The sequence below is a fragment of the Neolamprologus multifasciatus genome, chromosome 1 (genome assembly GCF_963576455.1).
Source record: "Neolamprologus multifasciatus chromosome 1, fNeoMul1.2, whole genome shotgun sequence".
In the NCBI taxonomy this organism is placed as follows: Eukaryota; Metazoa; Chordata; class Actinopteri; order Cichliformes; family Cichlidae; genus Neolamprologus; species Neolamprologus multifasciatus.
The window spans coordinates 3530229-3548943 of NC_140439.1; the positions used below are offsets into that span (position 1 = coordinate 3530229).

General features: G+C 42.9%; 1 protein-coding gene and 1 long non-coding RNA gene across 9 annotated transcripts in view; both read right to left on the reverse strand.

Annotated features, from left to right (window-relative positions):
* LOC146525132 (serine/threonine-protein kinase BRSK2-like) overlaps positions 1-5971 on the reverse strand; it is a 168261-nt gene extending 162290 nt beyond the window's left edge. For 3 of the 8 annotated variants that reach the window (XM_085161717.1, XM_085161707.1, XM_085161712.1), the window contains exon 1: positions 5479-5967. In XM_085161717.1, the coding sequence (XP_085017843.1) occupies positions 5479-5572 (94 nt within the window). In that variant the 5' untranslated portion in view covers positions 5573-5967. Of the gene's footprint in view, positions 1-5478 lie in introns of all 8 variants that reach the window. The other 5 variants (XM_085161674.1, XM_085161680.1, XM_085161698.1 and 2 more) reach the window with 5 other exon arrangements.
* Positions 1-18715, reverse strand: part of LOC146525131 (uncharacterized) — a 286848-nt gene that overhangs the window by 197738 nt on the left and 70395 nt on the right. The gene's annotated exons all lie outside the window — the stretch shown is intronic.

Here is an 18715-nt window from a genome sequence, read left to right on the forward strand (position 1 = left end):
GCATGCACACGAGGCAGCAGACCTCTGTTGTTTTACATTAAACAAAGAATAATGAAGCAAAGTCTAATAAAATATAGTGAAGACCCAGAAACAGCACTCACAGTAATTTCTCATGATCTAAGCACAATGCGCACACACACACACACACACACACACACACACACACACACACACACACATGCATCCATACGCAGTGAGAGTGATGGGAGTGTTACCACCTGCAACCTGCTGATAATGAAGCTGTATTTCAGCCACCTAAAGGCAGCCATCTGTGCTGGGGCTGTCCCTGCTTCTTACACCCCCACTCCCACACTCCCACACACCCCCACACACAGGGCCCAAGGGACTACTGTCCTTAGGATGCTTTACATCCACATGACATTCATTATAACACAACTGGGAAACGTGTACACAGAAAATCATTTTAACATTATGGTCAAATAAAAATAACTGCTGCCGTCACTCCTGCACTTACAGGATACTGAGCTACCAAACACACACACACATATGCGTACAGTGTGTGTGTGTGTGTGTGTATAGAGAGGAAAGAAAAGACTGGCAGCTTTCAGTCTCGCAGTGAAAAGGAAACGAACAGCCACTGTCACAGGAGGAGCGATGAAACCATGACAACATGCCAAATGTTGGCCAACACTTAGAAAACGAGCGCTGCGTGGAGCCTGGGAAACCAGCGTAAGAAGAGAAATACTTCACCGCACACACATGAAAACAGACTGACTAATTGTTGAGAGTCAGCGCAGCCTCTCGCCACCGAGCTCTGACCAGCAGACACACCATGAAGGCTTTGTTCCAACTCCAGAAGTGCAGGAATGAAGCATTCATTGCAGTGGGAGTTTCAAAAGTGGAAAAAAAAGACTTTAAACGTTCAAAGAAGCGTCTGTGGTCGCACAGACAGCAACGCACTTTGCATCATATCAGTGTGAAAACACAGTTTTTCCTCATCTATGAGAAAGGAAGGCAAAGCAGCCCAGAGGACACGCAACTCAACAGCAGCAACGGCTGTTACTGTCTTTGAATCGATTAAAGGCCTGTTCAGTTAAACGATTGCTGTTTGAGTCTGTAAAATGTCTAAATAAAGGAAATAACCATTTCTACAAAAGCCATCCTGTTGTAGCTCTGGGCAAGTGTGTCACACATCCAATCAGGTGGACAGCCTTCAACAAGTGCCTCTAAAGCAGGGAAACCCTCCACTAACCGACTACAGAAAAGAAGAAATGAATGTTCTAGATGTATCTGAAGCATCTTGCCTGAAAAGGCTTCACGTTGAGCATCCTGGGAAATACAATCCAATTATTATTTGTTCATGTTTCCCCTCATTGAACCACGAGCAAGTGTCCCGGCAGCAGTGGACACACAAAGTATACAAGAGCTACAGCCACGCCAGGTTTCCACAGGATGCACGAGGTGATTCCAAACAAACTCCTTGTTTCACCGGCAGCAGAATAAGCAGGTGAGTGCAGTAGTTCAGTCCTGCTTCTTTCAGTTAAGACAGCTAGCCAAGGTAAAGCCAAACCCCCCGGCTAACGTCTTTGAGCCTGTTATTCACCTTTTTCTTACTTGCAGATTAGACTACTGCAATTCATTGTATTATGGCCTAGATCAGGCCTCCATCCATCGTCTTCAGATGGTTCAAAATTCAGCTGCTCGCCTGCTAACTGGTACCAAACAGAGAGAGCATATAACCCCAGTTTTAGCTTCTTTACACTGGCTTCCTGTCTCCTACAGGATCCAATTTAAACTTCTACTTTTTGTTTTTAAGTCACTTAACCCCCGAGCCCCTCCTTACCTGTCTGAGCTCCTCTCTGCCTATGCTCCAGGAAAAACCACGAGGTCAAGCTCAAAACTAATGCCGTCCATCCCACGGACTAACCTCAAATCCCGTGGTGATAGATCCTTCTCTGTGGCAGGTCCCAGACTTTGGAATAGTCTCCCCTTAAATATTAGATCTGCACAAACACTTGAGCAATTTAAATCATTACTAAAGACACATTTCTATGCCCTGGCTTTTAACACACTATGACCCAAGCATTTTGGTCTTATTTGAATTCGTTTAGTTATTGTTTTAATTCTTTTACTGTCCTATTATTGTTTTTTATTGTTATTATTGTATTACATTGTTGCTTTTTAATATCATTTTTATATTGTTAAGCACTTTGTGCAGCATCGGCTGTTTGAAATGTGCTATATAAATAAATTTGACCTTGACCTTGACCAAAAACATTCCGATAATGAAGATGGGAATCCTAACTTTGACAGGATGGAATCGCAGGATGTTTGCCATTTTGGCTAATCAGTTATAAGGAAAAGTGAAGAGACTTTTTCTGTCATCTTCTATCATTCACTTCCTGTTCACAGGGAGTTCTTTTGCTCCACTGTCACCAAGTGCTTGCTTATAATCAGCTGTACGGCTATAACTCTACAATAGTTACTTATAAAGCGCCTTCAGGCGACTGTTGTTACGAGCTGATATAAATAAACTCGTGAAATATAAAGAGCCATGCAAACATTTGCTTCGGTTTATCCAACTCAGTGATGCGGGTGGACTCATGCTCATAGTCACACCTACAGCCGATTTAGAATCACCAGTTAGCCTAGCATGCGTGTCTCTGGGCTGCTGAAGGAAACTGGGGAGAATATAGAAACTCCACACAGAAGAGGCTCAGTTGGTGTGTGGATTCAAAGCCTGGACCACCTTGGTGTGAAACAACAGTGCTGACCACCACGCTGCCCCCTAAAGCTTTAGATAATTACATTGTCACCAAAAACTTTCATTCATTAGTTGGAAACAATCACATCTTATGTCGTACGTCTGTCCTTTCCAATTAATCTGCAGAATCACACCACAAAGCTGATACGTGGCAATTCTGCAGAGCGAGTGTGCCACTTGTGCAGAGAGGGAAGCACACACAAACAGACTAACAAAAAGCGTGGGCTTGTTCTGCACTTGTGTAGGCGGTTTAATGATGTGCGGACTTCCCCATCTGCCAGCTCAGCACCAGCACTTTAGATTTATACGAAGAGCCTTTCTCGCAGTGCTGTCGCTTCACCACGCCAGCACACACATGCGCTCCTGCATGAATCTTCATTTCTACAAGCATATGCACTCAACCACTGTATCCAGTTACACAGAAGCACTCACAGGGTCACTTGATGCACGCACTGAACGGCACCACTACTGGTAGTGGCTCTTTTAAGCCAGAGAAGATGACGGCACGGGAAAAGAGAAGGCGACGTGTGTCTGTGATGTCGTACCTCTTTCAGAGGTCAGTGACATGATAACCTGAGGGGTGGATTCTTGCAAGTTTTCACACGTTAACTGTGAAAAATGTCATCAGAATCAGGTTAGAGTGCTGTCTGAAGCTTGCTCGTAGCACCCCTCAGCTGTCACAACAGGAAACACTCTGCTTGGATTGATGCGGTGCTTTAGCAGAACACAACCACCAACCGCTGGCTGTAAACTCAGCTCGCCGCTATCCTCGCCATTCCAATATCTCGAATGGGCATCGCGCAGACTTTGCACCAGGAGCTGGCACATTTTCACATGAAGCTTTGCAGGAAATGTGTAGAAAACTTCAGAAATGCAGAACATCTCAGTGCTGTTTCTGCCTGTGAAGAGCAGTGTTTCCACATAATTCGATTCTATTTGTGGCAGTAGGAAGAGCGCATGCACGTCTGAAAGGAGGCGCACCAGGACGTCCTTAAATAAATCATTAAGTAATACTGCAGATTGACAATAAACAATAATAAACAGCCACTGCTCCGGCGTGACGACGAAGTCCGACTCAACCATCTGCAGCCTCTGCGAGTTCAGCGTCTGGTGAGAGAGACTCCTCCAGCTCGCAGTGAGCTCCACAACAGGAGAAAGACTGCTGAGCCAAGCTGAAGTCCAAGACACATGAACCAGCTTCCCACCTGCAGTCCAAGATGATGGAGGTGGTGTACAGAGGTAGCTACCTCTGGTAGGACAACAGCAAGCTTCTCAGCATCCAGAACCTTCAAAATAAGAGCAAGCGGATTGAAAAATGAGCCGCAAGAACGCTTGGACGTCCCCCATCCTGTTTCAGCATATGTGCAACACTGAAAGACAGCCATCGCAACAAGAACGGATGTGATGACATCACGCTGAACAGCAGCTATTATACTGGCGGTGCCACAGAGAGAAGAAATGGAAAAGAATGAGGTCGTCCGCTTTCAACAGAAGGAAAGCTTTACACGCAAAGTCGACTCCTACTATAAATAGAACTAATATAAAATTTGGAACTTTAGTCGCCTTCAAGTTCTTTGTTCACGAACAAATCAAATTATCTGGGTGGCTTTGTGTGACAGATTGCTCTTGCAGCTTTATCCCATCCGCTAAACAGGAGAATTCTGTGAGTACAGCAGCAATGTGGGGCTGTTACAATCCAACTCCAGCAAGCAGCTAATTGGCTGCTTATGAATTATTCACCCCCCTGAGGGAACTGAGCAGTGCATCGGGTCTACCTGCAGGAACCGGAGGGAGAACCTTTATAGTTTCTAGACGCATGTGATCACAGATGGTGGGGCGTCCGAAACAGGGAGCCAGGCCAGAGCGGCCACGTTACTGTCCTGTACCTGAGAGGCGATTCTGATGCAGTGACTTTGAGCTGCAGATGGAAATCAGCCTTCCACCTGATGTCTCATTAATATGGCTGTGATGACATCACCTGGCAGCTTGACGGGGATACCTGAACAATATTTTCAGTGTCCATCCCATTTAGGCTCTTTTAGCTATGAACTAAAAATGTAATAGTAAACACTTCCAGATCATTCGCAGCTCGAACTACAGTCTCCAAAATGGCCAAAGCACCGAAGCCCTGAAACAGTCCAGTCCTCCAAAATGACTCATACGTGCAGCTGAAAATGATACTTTGCACCCACTGCTGTTCTCCATACTGAACACATTGTATGTACAGAGTCAGTCTGTGCAATAAGCCGATGATACGTACGCTGCACCAGCGAATGCAGGGATGTGTTGCGTTGCAGCTGCGGCATGTGTGTGTGTGACAGAGAGAGAGTGCGGGAGAGAGAGCAGGCACCGGACAGTGCAGCATCACCGCTCTGCCTCTCCTGCAGAGAGCAGCCTCAGCACAGCGGGCCCATGTGACAGATGGATGCTGGAGCGGAATTAGAGACAAGAAAAATCACAGCGGCCCATCATCATCATCATCATCAGCCCTCTCTGCCTGACAACAAGGATTAAAGGCGCACCGCCACCAACACCACAATCACCACCACCGTTATGATCAGAAGAGAGCAGCAGCTCTCTCCCCGCATCCACCAGAAACATCCGCAACTAGCACACGTTTCCTCCCATTCCCCGCATTCGGGACACGCAGGACGCAAAACTGCATCACCCGGCATGATGTCAGCGGGGCAGGTGCGGTGACGCCGAGCGCGGTCCTCACAGCACCCACGCGTGATGTGGGAGCTTTCACTAACCTGTCTGTCCTTTGCCCAGCGTCTTCTCCAGGCGGTACGGTCCCACATAGTTGGCGTAATGCCCGCTGTTGGCGTCCTTGCCCGAAGAAGACATTTTTGGCGTGAAACGACTCGCGGGGAGGGATTTCTTTAGCAGGGGTCCGAGCGGGACGCGTCTCCGGGGCGAAGAGAGCAATTCCACGGAGCGGTGGAGTTCGCCTCGGTCACAGCTCCAGTCTGTGCTGTGCTGCTGGTGGCCGCTGCAATATTAGCGATCCTGTGTGTGTTAACGTGTATGTATATGTGCATGAGTGTGTGTGTTTGTATGCGTGTGTGTGTGTGTGTGTGTGTGTATCCACGTCCGTTGCTAACAGTCCTCCGCCGATTTCCTCAGTGCGGCTCAGATTGCGGTTTTGAATCGGGGTGTCATGATGTTCACGCCGGAGGAGCGGTGCGCTGCAGCCCCGTTGGGTGTGAGCTGATGACGGGACAGCTACTGCTGCTGCCTGGCGCCCCAGCAGCCTGCGTCAAGTCACAGCTGATGCCAGGAGAGTACTTCCGGCTCCACTGTACAAGGTAAAATGTCAAATATGAATCAAATGTTTTTTATAAGCTTTTATTTGCAAATTTATTTTCCTATTTATGAACCAAGAAGGTCCACAAAATGCAACAAAAGAGAAAAAAGCATCATTTCCGGTGTTTTGATGCTTTTGTTTCTTGTTCTTCAGAAACTCTTTTTCCTGGAATGGTAACCTTTTGGTTTCTCACTGTAAATGACGTTTCACCAATACGCAGATGCGCTAACTAACTAAGTTCATTTGATTTTCCATGAACAAACCTTGGACTGATTCAGCACTGCAGGACAGATCTGCACCAGTGTTGATTTTTTTGTTATTACATGTTCAATTCTAAAGTGTAAGGGTTCATTTTAAGCCTAAAAAAACAAAAACGATATTTAAAAATGATTTTGAAATCATAATATCTTCTGATTCAAATAATATTATCTCTTCTTAATCTGGCAAAGCTGTGTTTTGCTGAATTTATTATTTTTCTCTTTTAAAATTCCATTTATAGTGTCTGGTTTTAATTTGAAGGGCAGTTCTGACTTCCGCTTCCATTCCCGCTTGACGCAGCTGCTGTAATTATGAAGCGCACATGCGCACATATCTGGCATGGCAAGGATTTTCAATTGAATTTGGCTTGAGGGAGACAGTGGGGGATAAAAGGCTGCAACTGTTTAAAAGTTCCTTTAAAATATATATATATATATCTATATATAAATAACTGAGATACGACACAAAATAATATATAGTGAAGCACAGAGACATCCAGAAATATTCTTTGCACTTGTTCATCTCATTTTTCTTTTCTTTTAATTGATTTCTGCTGTAACCGCTGCATTCTGTCAGACACTCAGTTGTTAATTGAAGGTGAAGAATCATCATGTCTGACTGTGGGTGGTTGTGGTTGTGTGCGTGGTGGTGGAGTACGACTGAATGTTACATGCTGGGACACTCTCACTTGATTAAACCAGCAGTTGGTGACAAAGACCATCTATCTGTCTCATCACTCCTTCACAACAAAGGCCTTTTGACCCAGCACGCTCAGTGGCAGATGGGCCCCCCACCTCCTCCTACCTTCCCTCCCACTTGTCCTTCTGCCTCCTCCTCCCCCAACACACACACACACACACACACACACACACACACACTGTCAAAACCATGTCCCTAACAAAGACTGGCAGGGATGAGTGAGCGACGGTGCATTTTATTGTGATCAGACCTGGCTGTTGGTTGAGACCTCTGTCTACAGATCAGTCATAAGTCCTCTCATAGCCACCGTGCGCACTTCCAGTAGGATCGCACCCCTTTGATCCCCGGTGGCTGTAACACTGTTTAACAGCTGCAGACAGCTGTGGTGGTAAAGCTGCACTGTTCTAGTCACCTGCAGTGAGTCTATGGGAGAACAGGACTGGCTGTTCAATGAGAACAAAAGTGCAAATAAGGTGTTGCGATAAGCTGACCCTAAATATCTTCTTTTTGTCTTCTATTCTTCATGTGCCATAACTCCCATATTGCTATGTCACAGAGAGGAAATCTCCCTACAATAATCGTGTCATGCACAGAGGCTGTGACTCTCTCGTTTACCTAGTGTGCTGCCCAGAGGTGAGGCTCTCTTTAAATTCATCAACTTGCTGAAAATGAAAGTGAAGTTGAAGCATGTTTTGGCACACTACAGGAGATCCTTCATTAGGGATGGGTACCGGTATCCGATGCCATGATGGCACCGGTTCTGACATAAACGGTAGTAACCAGACTGAAAAGCAGCGCACATTTTGGTGCTTTTTTTTCCTGAGCTGTGATACACTTTAGATTCTAGCCAATCATTTTACGTTTCCGAGGATAGTAGGCGGGTCCAGGTACGTACGTTCTTTTAGAGCAGAGCTACAGATTAAAAATGCCCAAGGCGAAGCGGTCAAAAGTCTGGCTGTACTTCACAGCAAAAGATGCAAACTCAGCAGCTGCAACAAGTGCTTTAAGCTGATACTGTGATACTGTCAAAGGAGGTAACACCTCAAATCTGATGAAACACCTGGCGACGCATAGCATTTTTTTAAAAGCCGAGAAATGCGCCGTATTTGATAGCTTGCTGCGAGACCTCACACCGAGCACATCTACTGCGGGTGTGGTGCCTGTTATCGGACCTGGAGTTAGCAACATCCCCCAAAAACCCGAAGAGGAGAGTCCTGGCCCCTAGCCCTGCCAGTGTAGCAGAAATGATGAGGATGATGATGCAGCAGCAGCCGTTCTTCTCTGCGTGAGTAGCTTAATGTTGTTTGTGTGTAATTTACGTTGAGTAGGCTAACCACGTTATTACATTAATGCATGTAAGGTGAACTAGCAAACACCATCATAGCTACATGCGGCTGTCTTCTTGTTTGATGGCAGATACTCCCTTCACCCTGGACAAAAAGGCTAAAATGACCAAAGGAAAAGTGGAAAACAGTTAAACATGAGAGGTTTTTGGACAAAGTTTGTGTTTTTTCCATTGTTTAAGCTGCTTCCAGCCAAGAGTGATACCATATATGCCCCATAGCTGCAGAAAAGGCTAACATTGTTATCTTTTTACAAAAAAACAGCTAAACATGAGAGGTTTTTGGACAAAGTTTGTGTTTTTTCCATTGTTTAAGCTGCTTCCAGCCAAGAGTGATGCCATATATGCCCCATAGCTGCAGAAAAGGCTAACATTGTTATCTTTTTACAAAAAAACAGCTAAACATGAGAGGTTTTTGGACCAATTTTGTGTTCTCCATTCTTTAAGCACCGGTTTGAGCACCGTTTAAGCACCGGCACCGTTTCAAAAGTACCGGTTTGGCACCGGTATCGGATAAAACCTAAACGATACCCATCCCTATCCTTCATGCATCATGGATCATGGATGGACAGCTAGAAAGATAGATAGATATACATATAATTAATAAATAAATAAAAAATACACGTAACATATAATGTAATTGTAAGGAGGTATTTCTGTAGCCTATTGATTACTAGATTACTGGAAAGTGGGCGGGATTAAATAAGCTTATGCTGCTTCCTGCTCCTTTTTGAACTTGAAAGTTATTTGTAGTTTTGGTTGCTCGTTTTCCTTTTGTTTTGTTTGTTTATCTGTTTTAATTCTATGTTGTTGTAATTTTTCAACATGTTCAAAATAAAGATTCAATCAATCATAGAAAGGAGAGACGGCATGACTCTTACACAGTGATCTAAAAACAGTAGTGACCACAGTGAAAATGCCTCAGAAGTGCAAAGACATCTGATCTTCCATGTAAGATCCAAAAGTTTAAAACAGGCACGTTTTTTATTGTCACAGACCTTTCCCAGTCAAACTTTATAGGCATACACTTGGCTTATATATTAATGTGCATACAGGAGAAAATAATAAGGAAAGTAATGTTGGCACATGGTGACTTCACATCACCACATGGAGCCAGAACAGCATCCTTACTAAAGATATTCTTTTATTTGATGTGCTCGTGATGGGGCAGGCAATTTTCCCCAAGGGCCACATGAGAAACTGGGACTGCCGTGGAGGCCTAGTGAATTCCTAAACTACTGTTGGTAAGAACAGATGTTACAATTAAGCAATGAAAATGTGAACTTCATATATTAAAAACATTTCTTTAGCACTTGGCCCAGAGCCCAGAGTCACCATGTTCAGAGTCACGCTCCTCCAAAAGTGCAACAAACTGTCTGTGATGCAGTGCTGTTGCCCTTAAGGTCATCATTTTAGTTACCACATGGTTCATTTTTAGCACGAGGTTACAGAACACCTCCTGCTGTGCAATACGCTGCAAAAATACCAACTCCAGTTCTGGATTCTTTCAGTCGTTTTATCTTGGATCTGCTTCAAAAAGCCGCCATTTTTCCCTGTAAGATTTGGACAGCCATTGATTGTAACACCTGCCAATTTTGTCCCATTTCCAAGCATGCACTTACCTACATGAATAAATCACTTCCTGTCATAGTCCCTTTCATTGACCGAGTTGTTGTCTGCTCCTCCATAATCATAAACTCTTTCCTGTGTACAAAGATGAGCAACGTGGGCTTCATCCAGAGCTGAGGAGAAAATCAAAATGATCTGCTTTTGTTTATCAAACGCTCCCCTATCACACAACGGCTCAGCTTCATTCCTGGACGTGTAAAGCTTGGTAAAAATAAAAAAGTCTGTGTTGCATTTACAGCTTTGCTAGCAAAGGTTTTGATTTCTCTGCGTATTCGTTTTTTCAATGTGAGCTTCCATCTTTCATGGCTAGCAGACTCACATCTCTCACAAAGGTGTGATCCACCACATCCACTCTCACACACACAAGCACATACATAAAAAAAATGCATTCACTTTCAAAATCAAATCAACAAAGCTGTATTGGGATTTCCTATAAATTGCAAAAACAGTAAGCCATTCTCTGATGCGTTTGCTGTCTGAAACAGGATAAACTGCGTGAGCTATGCAATACGTCTGAATCCTAATTTCCCTTTGACGTCACAGAGCCCAGACAGGAACAGCCAAAAGACCCAGTTGTCAAGCTGCTATACAAAACACAGGTGTGACCAATGAATGATTTTTAATTCGTTTTTTACCTTTAAGTGCAAACTGGGGCTGAAAAATCATGTTCCCCTCCTGCTGAGTATATACAAATGTTTCTGCGTAAGTGGGTGTGTTTCCTGTGTTCCTGACATTGGTGATGCTTTTCTGCAGTGCAGGACGAAGGCCGAGGGCCGAGGTATAAATATTAGGGGAATGGGCCACACAATGCACCCTTCACTTTTCAAGACTTCTCTGAAAAAAGAAGCTTAGCCCGCAGTCTGTTTCTGCATTAGTCAGCTCTATTGTGGCTGCCTTGCCAACAGAGCGGGATAATGCAGACACACACACACACACACACACACACACACACACACACACACACACTTAAAGAAAGAAGCCAAATGAGAGAACATCTCCTCTGACAGCAGACTGATAGAGTGGATTGCGAGGCTGAGAGGAGGAAAGAAACTTCATCACTTTTCGTTTTTAGTCAGGAACATCACCGTGGTGATCCAGCTGTTTATGACATATTCATCAGAGAAATACAGTGAGCCCTCACAGCTGATTTGAATATATTTTGCATCAACTAGAATATGTGCATCTGTAGGAGTTTTTAATTAGCCAAACGCTGAATGCCTCGTTTTCAACAAACTGCCTCTCGTTCAAGAATTTGCCCCCTAATCTAATTTCAGTGCAGGTTTATTTTGGGGACAGGAGTGCAGAGCCTTTTGAACTTAGAGTCTTAGAGACTCGTGCTATTAAGATTTCCTGAGCGTTAAAGTAATCCAGTGACAGTTTCTACATAGCAAACAAGAGCTGATATTAAAGCCTGGAGGAGTTGTATTTATCTTATGCCATCAGCTTGTTCTCGGTCACAGTTTCCTTCCACATATGGCTTTGCAAAATTTGCATAAAAGCACTTGCAGAAACAAAAACATGATATTCCAGAAACACACTTTGCCAATCCGATCAGCTGTTCATAACACTTCCTACGTCCATCAGCGCGAACTATTGCATGTCCACCATGACCTGCCCGAAACCAGAAATTATGTCATTCTGCGGAAATGTAGTTTTTTACCATCAGGGCCTCATGAGCCTATACTGGTGTTTTTAAAAGTTATGTTTGACTTTATGACTTTCTGTGTCGTTTCTGGGATGCTTAGGACTCATATTGCACTGCTGGAAATAGTTTATTTTCATGCATATGCTGCTTTTTTGCAAATTTGCATCATAATATTTATTTTAGTTTTTCCTGCAGTATATAAAAATTGGTGTATTTCAAAAATAAAACTATGAAGACACTTAAAATAAATTTCCTGTGGTGGGAAACTATTTTGTGCAACTTTTTTGTATTTACAGTTTTGAGGGATAAGCCTCTTAAATTTCTCTAACTAGAAATATATGTTAAAAAACAAAAACGATTTTCAATTTGTTTGTAGTTTATTGCACTTTATTGCAATTTATGTAATTACTATGCACTTAATGCAGACATATTATTAAAATTTGGGCTATAATGGTTGTATTGATGTATATCAACTTGAAATGCTCCCACAAATGTCTCTACAGCATGTAAGAATATAATATAAGCTCTGGCGCATCTGGTTTTATGGTAGGTCTTAAAGGGTTAAAACAGCATATATGTTGCTGCTACAAAACACAGTAACCTGAGCCTGTCCAATGCCATGACTCCGAACTCCATCCTCCAAACCCAGCTGATTCGAGCCAACAGAATTAAGCTGCGAGAGCACAGTTACCCCCCCCCCCCCCTTCCATGGAATGGTTTATTTGAAGAGTTTTCCTCAAGATTTAGAGTGCATCAAACCTCAGAAATAGCACTAGTGAAGGTTACTAATGGTCTTCTTATGGCCGTTGACATTGGTCTCATTTCTGTGCTTGTCCTGCTGGATACCGATGACCACAATGTTTTACTGCAGATATTAAAACACACTGCAGGAATTGTACTGTGAGTCTGAATCGTATTTATCTGATAGATTCCAGCTTACAGGGTCTTTGTCACACACAAAAGTTAGACATGGAATTCCACGGAGTTCTGTGCCGAGACCAATGCTTCCCTTCGACCAGGGGTGTCCAACTCCAGGCCTCGAGTGCCTGTGTCCTGCAGGTTTTAGATCTCACCCTGGGTCAGCACACCTGAATCAAATGACTAGATCATTATCAGGCCTCTGGTGAACTCCAAGACATGTTATGGAGGTCATTTAGCCTTTAAATCAGCTGTGTTGGATCAAGGACACATCTAAAAGCTGCAGGACACCGGCCCTCGAGGCCTGGAGTTCAACACCCCTGCCTAAGACGGTATTATTAGAAAACAGAGCAGACATTTTCATTGCTATGCAGATGATACCCGGCTTTATTTATCTATTTATGAAGCCAGATCATACAAACCAAAATCCATGCATGTCTTAAAGGCATAAAAGCCTGGATGGTTCACAATTCAGACAAAATTGAGGTTACTGTACTTGGTCCTAAAAATCTTAGAAATTTGGTATCTAACCAGATACTTACTTTAGATGGCATTGCCTTGTCCTCCAGTAACACTGTGAAGAGTCTCAGAGTCACCGTTGATCAGGACACGTCCTTCAAATATGCAGAGTGGCTTCATTCATTTGCATAATATTGTTAAAATGAGAAATATTCTATTTTCAGATCGATGCTGAAAAGCTAATTCAAGCAATTATTGCCTCTAGATGGTACTGTTGTATTCATTATTATCAGGTCACTCTAAAAGCTGTGTGACGAGCATCCAGAATGCTTTCTCCCATATCGGCTTCTTAATTGGCTCCTCGTTTAATTCTGAATTTAAAATCATTCTCCTCACATACAAAATCCTGAATCAGGCCTCATCATATCTTACAGATGTGATAGTGCCTCATTATCCTAACAGCTCTCCGGCTCCTCTGATGTGGAACTAACTCCTGGTTGATAATCATGAGCGCGACACTGTCTCAGCTTTTAGGTTTCAAACTTTCCTTTTTTGGTGAAGCTCGGTTAAGCCTGATCAGGTGACCCCGAACCCTTCTGTAATTACGCTGTAATAGGCCCAGACTACTGGGTGCTTCTCGTGAGTGCTTCTTCTCTTTTCACACTCGGCGTTTATTCACCATTACTGCATTTCATTCTTCTTATTGTTATTACAGTAATAATAGTAATGAAGTTGATACATATTACAAAAAGGGAACAGCTATTAGTGTAATGGGTCAGTGCAATATCAGGACAATGAGGGCATGTGTAATATTGGGCTTTGTTCAATATAATTGAATATTGTCCTCTGCCGTCTACTCTTCTTGTCATTGTTTGTTCTAATGTGATGTGATCACTGTTTTTGTCTACATGGGCTGTAAATAGTGTCTCTGTATGTATGTTAGTAAAAACATACAGCAACCTGCCAGACAGTGTACAGATGGAAATTAGCCATATTTACATTTGTTACAAATATTCATTAATATGGATTGTCCCTCTTTCTAAATTAAAAAAAAATTAACAAATTAAATTTAATTCATAGCTTTATTACTCGGTGTTATCACTCCAATTCTCTTGTTTTCCAGTTATTCCTGTGTTGAATGCTCCCTGCAGGACCCACGTCCCTGTGTGAGAACAGTCTGGCACAATACTCACCTCTCTGACTTACCTGCTTGTCCGTGGTGCTGACTTGCCAAAGAAACCTTAACCAGAGGCTCTCGCTGTTGTGTTCCTCTTGCGACTGTAACAGGGTCATAAATCCAGTGTTGGAAAGGTTACTTTTAAAATGTATTCCATTACAGATTACAGAATACATGCCCCAAAATGTATTCTGTAACGTATTCCGTTACGTTACTCAATGAGAGTAACGTATTCTGAATACTTTGGATTACTTAATATATTATCATGCTGTTTACAACTACGTGAATGTACTATTGCTGTGATTTATTACTGTTACTGAAGGTCCGCGGCTCCGAACCGTAGTAAAGGGACCTCTGGCTAATACGGTGGGTTCTGTGTCGGCTCGTAGCTGAAAACTAGCTTTACTTTGTTGTCTGGGTCAACTTTGCTAGCGAGAGACAGAGAGAGGCGTTGAAAGGCTGCTCCAACAGAACTTATTGTTTCAGAGGAAAACACGAACACGGTGTACAGTCGAGTCTTAATAGCTTACTTACAGCTGGGCTCGTCAGGCTCTCTTCTTGGCTGCAGTGGTTATTATTATATTTACATGCTTCCAGCTCCCGTTTCTGCTCGATGACAGCTCGTACTTTTCCTTTTTCTCCCTCCCTCGCTCACAGACACATAACGTGTATGGCAGTCCATTCTCCCTGCAGCACGGACTACACTGCCTATGATGCTACATTCTTTAGAGCTATACCTGTAGCATTCTGCCTGTTAGCTTAGCACAACAACAACAAAAAGGCCTCTCTCACCCAGGAAACACGCAGAGAGAGAGAGAGTTACCCTGTAACCATGGCAACCGTAACACTGCCGCCTGGAACAACAGAACGTAGCTGTCAAACAAAACCCAAACAGTCCTGACCCGCCACAATATGAAACAGGGAAGTACCGCCGTGTAATCCATTTATTTCAACAAAGTAACTGTATTCTAAATACCACCTTTTTAAACGGTAACTGTAACGGAATACAGTTACTCATATTTTGTATTTTAAATACGTAACGGCGGCACATGTATTCCGTTACTCCCCAACACTGCATAAATCACATTGTTATAATTACCCAAAATGTGTTCTAAACCCCCAAACTGCTCCTTTTATACCTGACTTTTAGGACCTCCAAGCCTGTAGTTATGTTCATTATCAGTTAGAGCCCCTCCTTATTCTTTTCTTCTTCTTCTTTGGTGCAATCCTATAAATACAGTGTACCCCTTTTGCCTCTCCCCTTTTCTACAATTCCCCTGTGGGAGAGGTGGGTGTCAATTCTTTCCAACACTTTAAAACACACATATAATGCATATTTAGCCACCTGGATGTTTCTGATTGCGATTTTAGTTCAATTATTGTCATTATTAAGCCTGTTTTTGTTAGATGTTATAAGTGTGTAGTATGTGTGTGTTTTAGGCGCCATAAATGCTAGCATGAATATATACTCCTTGCTAGCTTGGAAGTTGTGGTGGGTTGAGCTAACCCTCTTCCCCACTGTTTGTATTTGGTCGTAGGAGCTGGAGTGGGCAAATTATTTACTTGGAGGTCTTTCTTTCCTTTACCTTTTTTATCAGGTATGTCCGATTTCATGTTGTTGTTTTTGTTTTATCTTATGTCAAATATGTTACATGTAAATCCATACTTTATGTTTAATGTAGAAATAAATGCCAGGGCCCTTTTCTACAGTTCCTCTGTGGGAGAGGAGCTGGAGTGGGCAAATTATTTACTTGGAGGTCTTTCTTTCTTTTACCTTTTTCATCAGACACAACGCAGAATCACACCGGTTACACGACCTCCTTACCAGTTTCCCAGTGGCTGCCCAGTTGACAGGTTTCCCTTGCCATTATCAAATCTGTGTCAATAAAACCTGTGAACTATAACCAGTTAAGTCTTGGCTCGTGCTTTTGCAGTCCTAAAACTGGTATTGTCTTTGCCAGTCCATGCATACAAACACTGTTAATCGCGATTTTGCACATTTGCATATTTGGAAGATAGACAAGCCATTCTTGTCAGTTTAAACTGACTCGTTTGTAGTTCAATGCAAATCAGCTTGTTTTTCTGAAGCATTTTTTGATACCACCAAATTGGAAAACACACATTTCCCCAGAAACCATAAAACAAAACTTCACAGAGAAAATTAGCAGGGAGTTACAGTTTATTGCTGTTGTCAGCACATTAAATATTCAGGCAGAAATCTCAGCCATTGTGTGGATTACAAGTGTAGACTGTGCTCCCCTCTATACATTTAAATGAGCTGTTTTATGTATTTAGTGTTCAGCTCTAGAATAAAAGAGTAATAAAAGTGCAGGAAGTGAAGGAAAACATGGCAATAATCAAAGAAAACGTTCTGCTGCGTGCCTTCACCATGACTTCCTCCTTCCTGCGTCCTCTGTAAGTGTGTGTGCTCTTCTGCATTTGCAGCATGTTGCATAGATTTGGGCACTCCCAGCAATGCCCCGTGATCCACCCCACACGCCAACACACTGCTTCCTCTGCTGTTCCACTCTTTAACGGTGGTGCATATGCACAGTTTGCAGCGCTGTTGTATTTCATAGAGAAAGAAACAGGACGTCTCAGTGAGCCAAACCAGTTCCTGGGTCTTCTGAGTCAGTGTATGGTCAGCTGGGTCAAACACTGCAGTCAGTCAGGAAAATGAAAGCAGCGTTAAATTGAAATTGGATTAAAAAGGAGCAGATTCCTATTTAAAATACTTAAAATAGTCTGAACAAGGCCAGAATTAAGAAACTCAAAAGGACTCTGACAACACCGAACTGAATGCAGGACATCTACAGAACATTTTATAACTTTGGATGGACCATAAAGTCCAGAACACATCCAGATCCCTGATATGGGTAATGGATCTAGCAATGAGATGGAGAGTAATTTATAACATATTTTCCAACATTTCAACAAAATATTTCAGGAACTTCAAACATTCTTCAGGACAGGACGCAAAAACAGGTGCTGGCACATTGCTGTTGATGTTTTGAGCTCAGAAAGTGAGAGAGTCTCTCAGTTAAATAAAGACTCTTTAATATGTCTGTGAAGGTTCTCAGTCATCCAGGTCATCGTAGTCAAAGGAGCTTGCAGAGAAAAGCGTCTGGACTTCTTTAAGTTGCTTGAAGATGTTTCACCTCTCATCCGAGAAGCTTCTTCAGTTCTAAGGTCAGATGGTGGAGAGTCCCAGATTTAAACCTAGTGGGAGTTTCCCCCCACAGAGGGACAAAAGGACCCCCTGATGATCCTCTAATCACATGAGCCAAGGTGTGGAACTGGGTGTGGGTCCCAATCAGCCAGAGTTTCGGGTGAGTTCATTGTGAAACCTGGCCCCACCTTATCATGCGAATTCCTGAGGTCAGATGGCCCAAGGTGTGAGTGGGCGTTAAGGCGTCTGGGGAGGGAACTCAAAACTGGATTATAGATGGCAGAGAGTTGGTGTCGTAAACCACCGCCTCTGTTCAAAGATGGTCGCTCACAGTGGACATAGATGGCTTCTTTCACTCCTCTTTAATATGGAAGCGACGAACTGTTCAGACTTTTCAGCTCCTTTACATCCTGTTTTAAGCTGTTTGTGAACATCAGTGGTTTTAAGTTGCTAACTGCCAGCCTCAGCTTAGTTGCTTTCTTAGTTTTGCATGTTGCAGTTCATCAAGGACGGCTCCCACCCTGGGTTTGACCTGTTCAAACACTACAGGTGCATCAGCACAAAGACCAACACAAACAGACCACAAAGAACAGTTTCTTCCCCAAAGCCAAGACCACCCTGAACCCCCACATGCACTGATAACACAGTCTCACCCCCCTCTATAAACCACCACTGTGCAATACTCAATTCCACATGCAATGACCCAAACTGTAAATACATAACACTATTTATTTAAGTATTTATTTCCTTTTTTTGATATTTGTACATTTTATATAAATATATTTTTTCTTGTTTTTCTAAATAGTGTTCATGTGTTGCAGAAACTGTGCAGTCCCCCCTTTTTTCTCCCACGTTTGCACTGAGTTGGCAATGCTCTGTATCTCATTGTGCATCTGTATAGTGACAATGAAGGTATTCTATTCTATTCTATTCTATCTATTTAGATTCTTGTGTCTGTGTTTGGCTTGTTTTTGAATGGCACTTGATTCATGTAAAGTCATTTAATGAAGTTCCTCATTGAGGTAAAAACTTGGTGACTTGAGGTGAATGGTGTAAACTCTGTTCATGTATCGATGATGATAATCCTCTTTCAGTTCACATTTAGCCTGATCAGCACAAGTGTTGATAATATCACCAATCAATAAAATTATATAAATTAAAAAATGCAATGAAAACAAAGCATGCCGACAGTGCATAACTTTATAACCCGGCCACCGCAGTTAATGAAGCAAGGTGAGGAACCCAGTTTCAGGCTAGTTCAGTCCTCCGATACGTTACTCGTCAAGCCAAGGTTTTGTTAGTCAGACATATGTTGGTGTAATAAAAGCTCTTATTTGGAGCACAACAGACTTGAGTACACCATTACCCCAAAAGGTCAAGTTAAAGA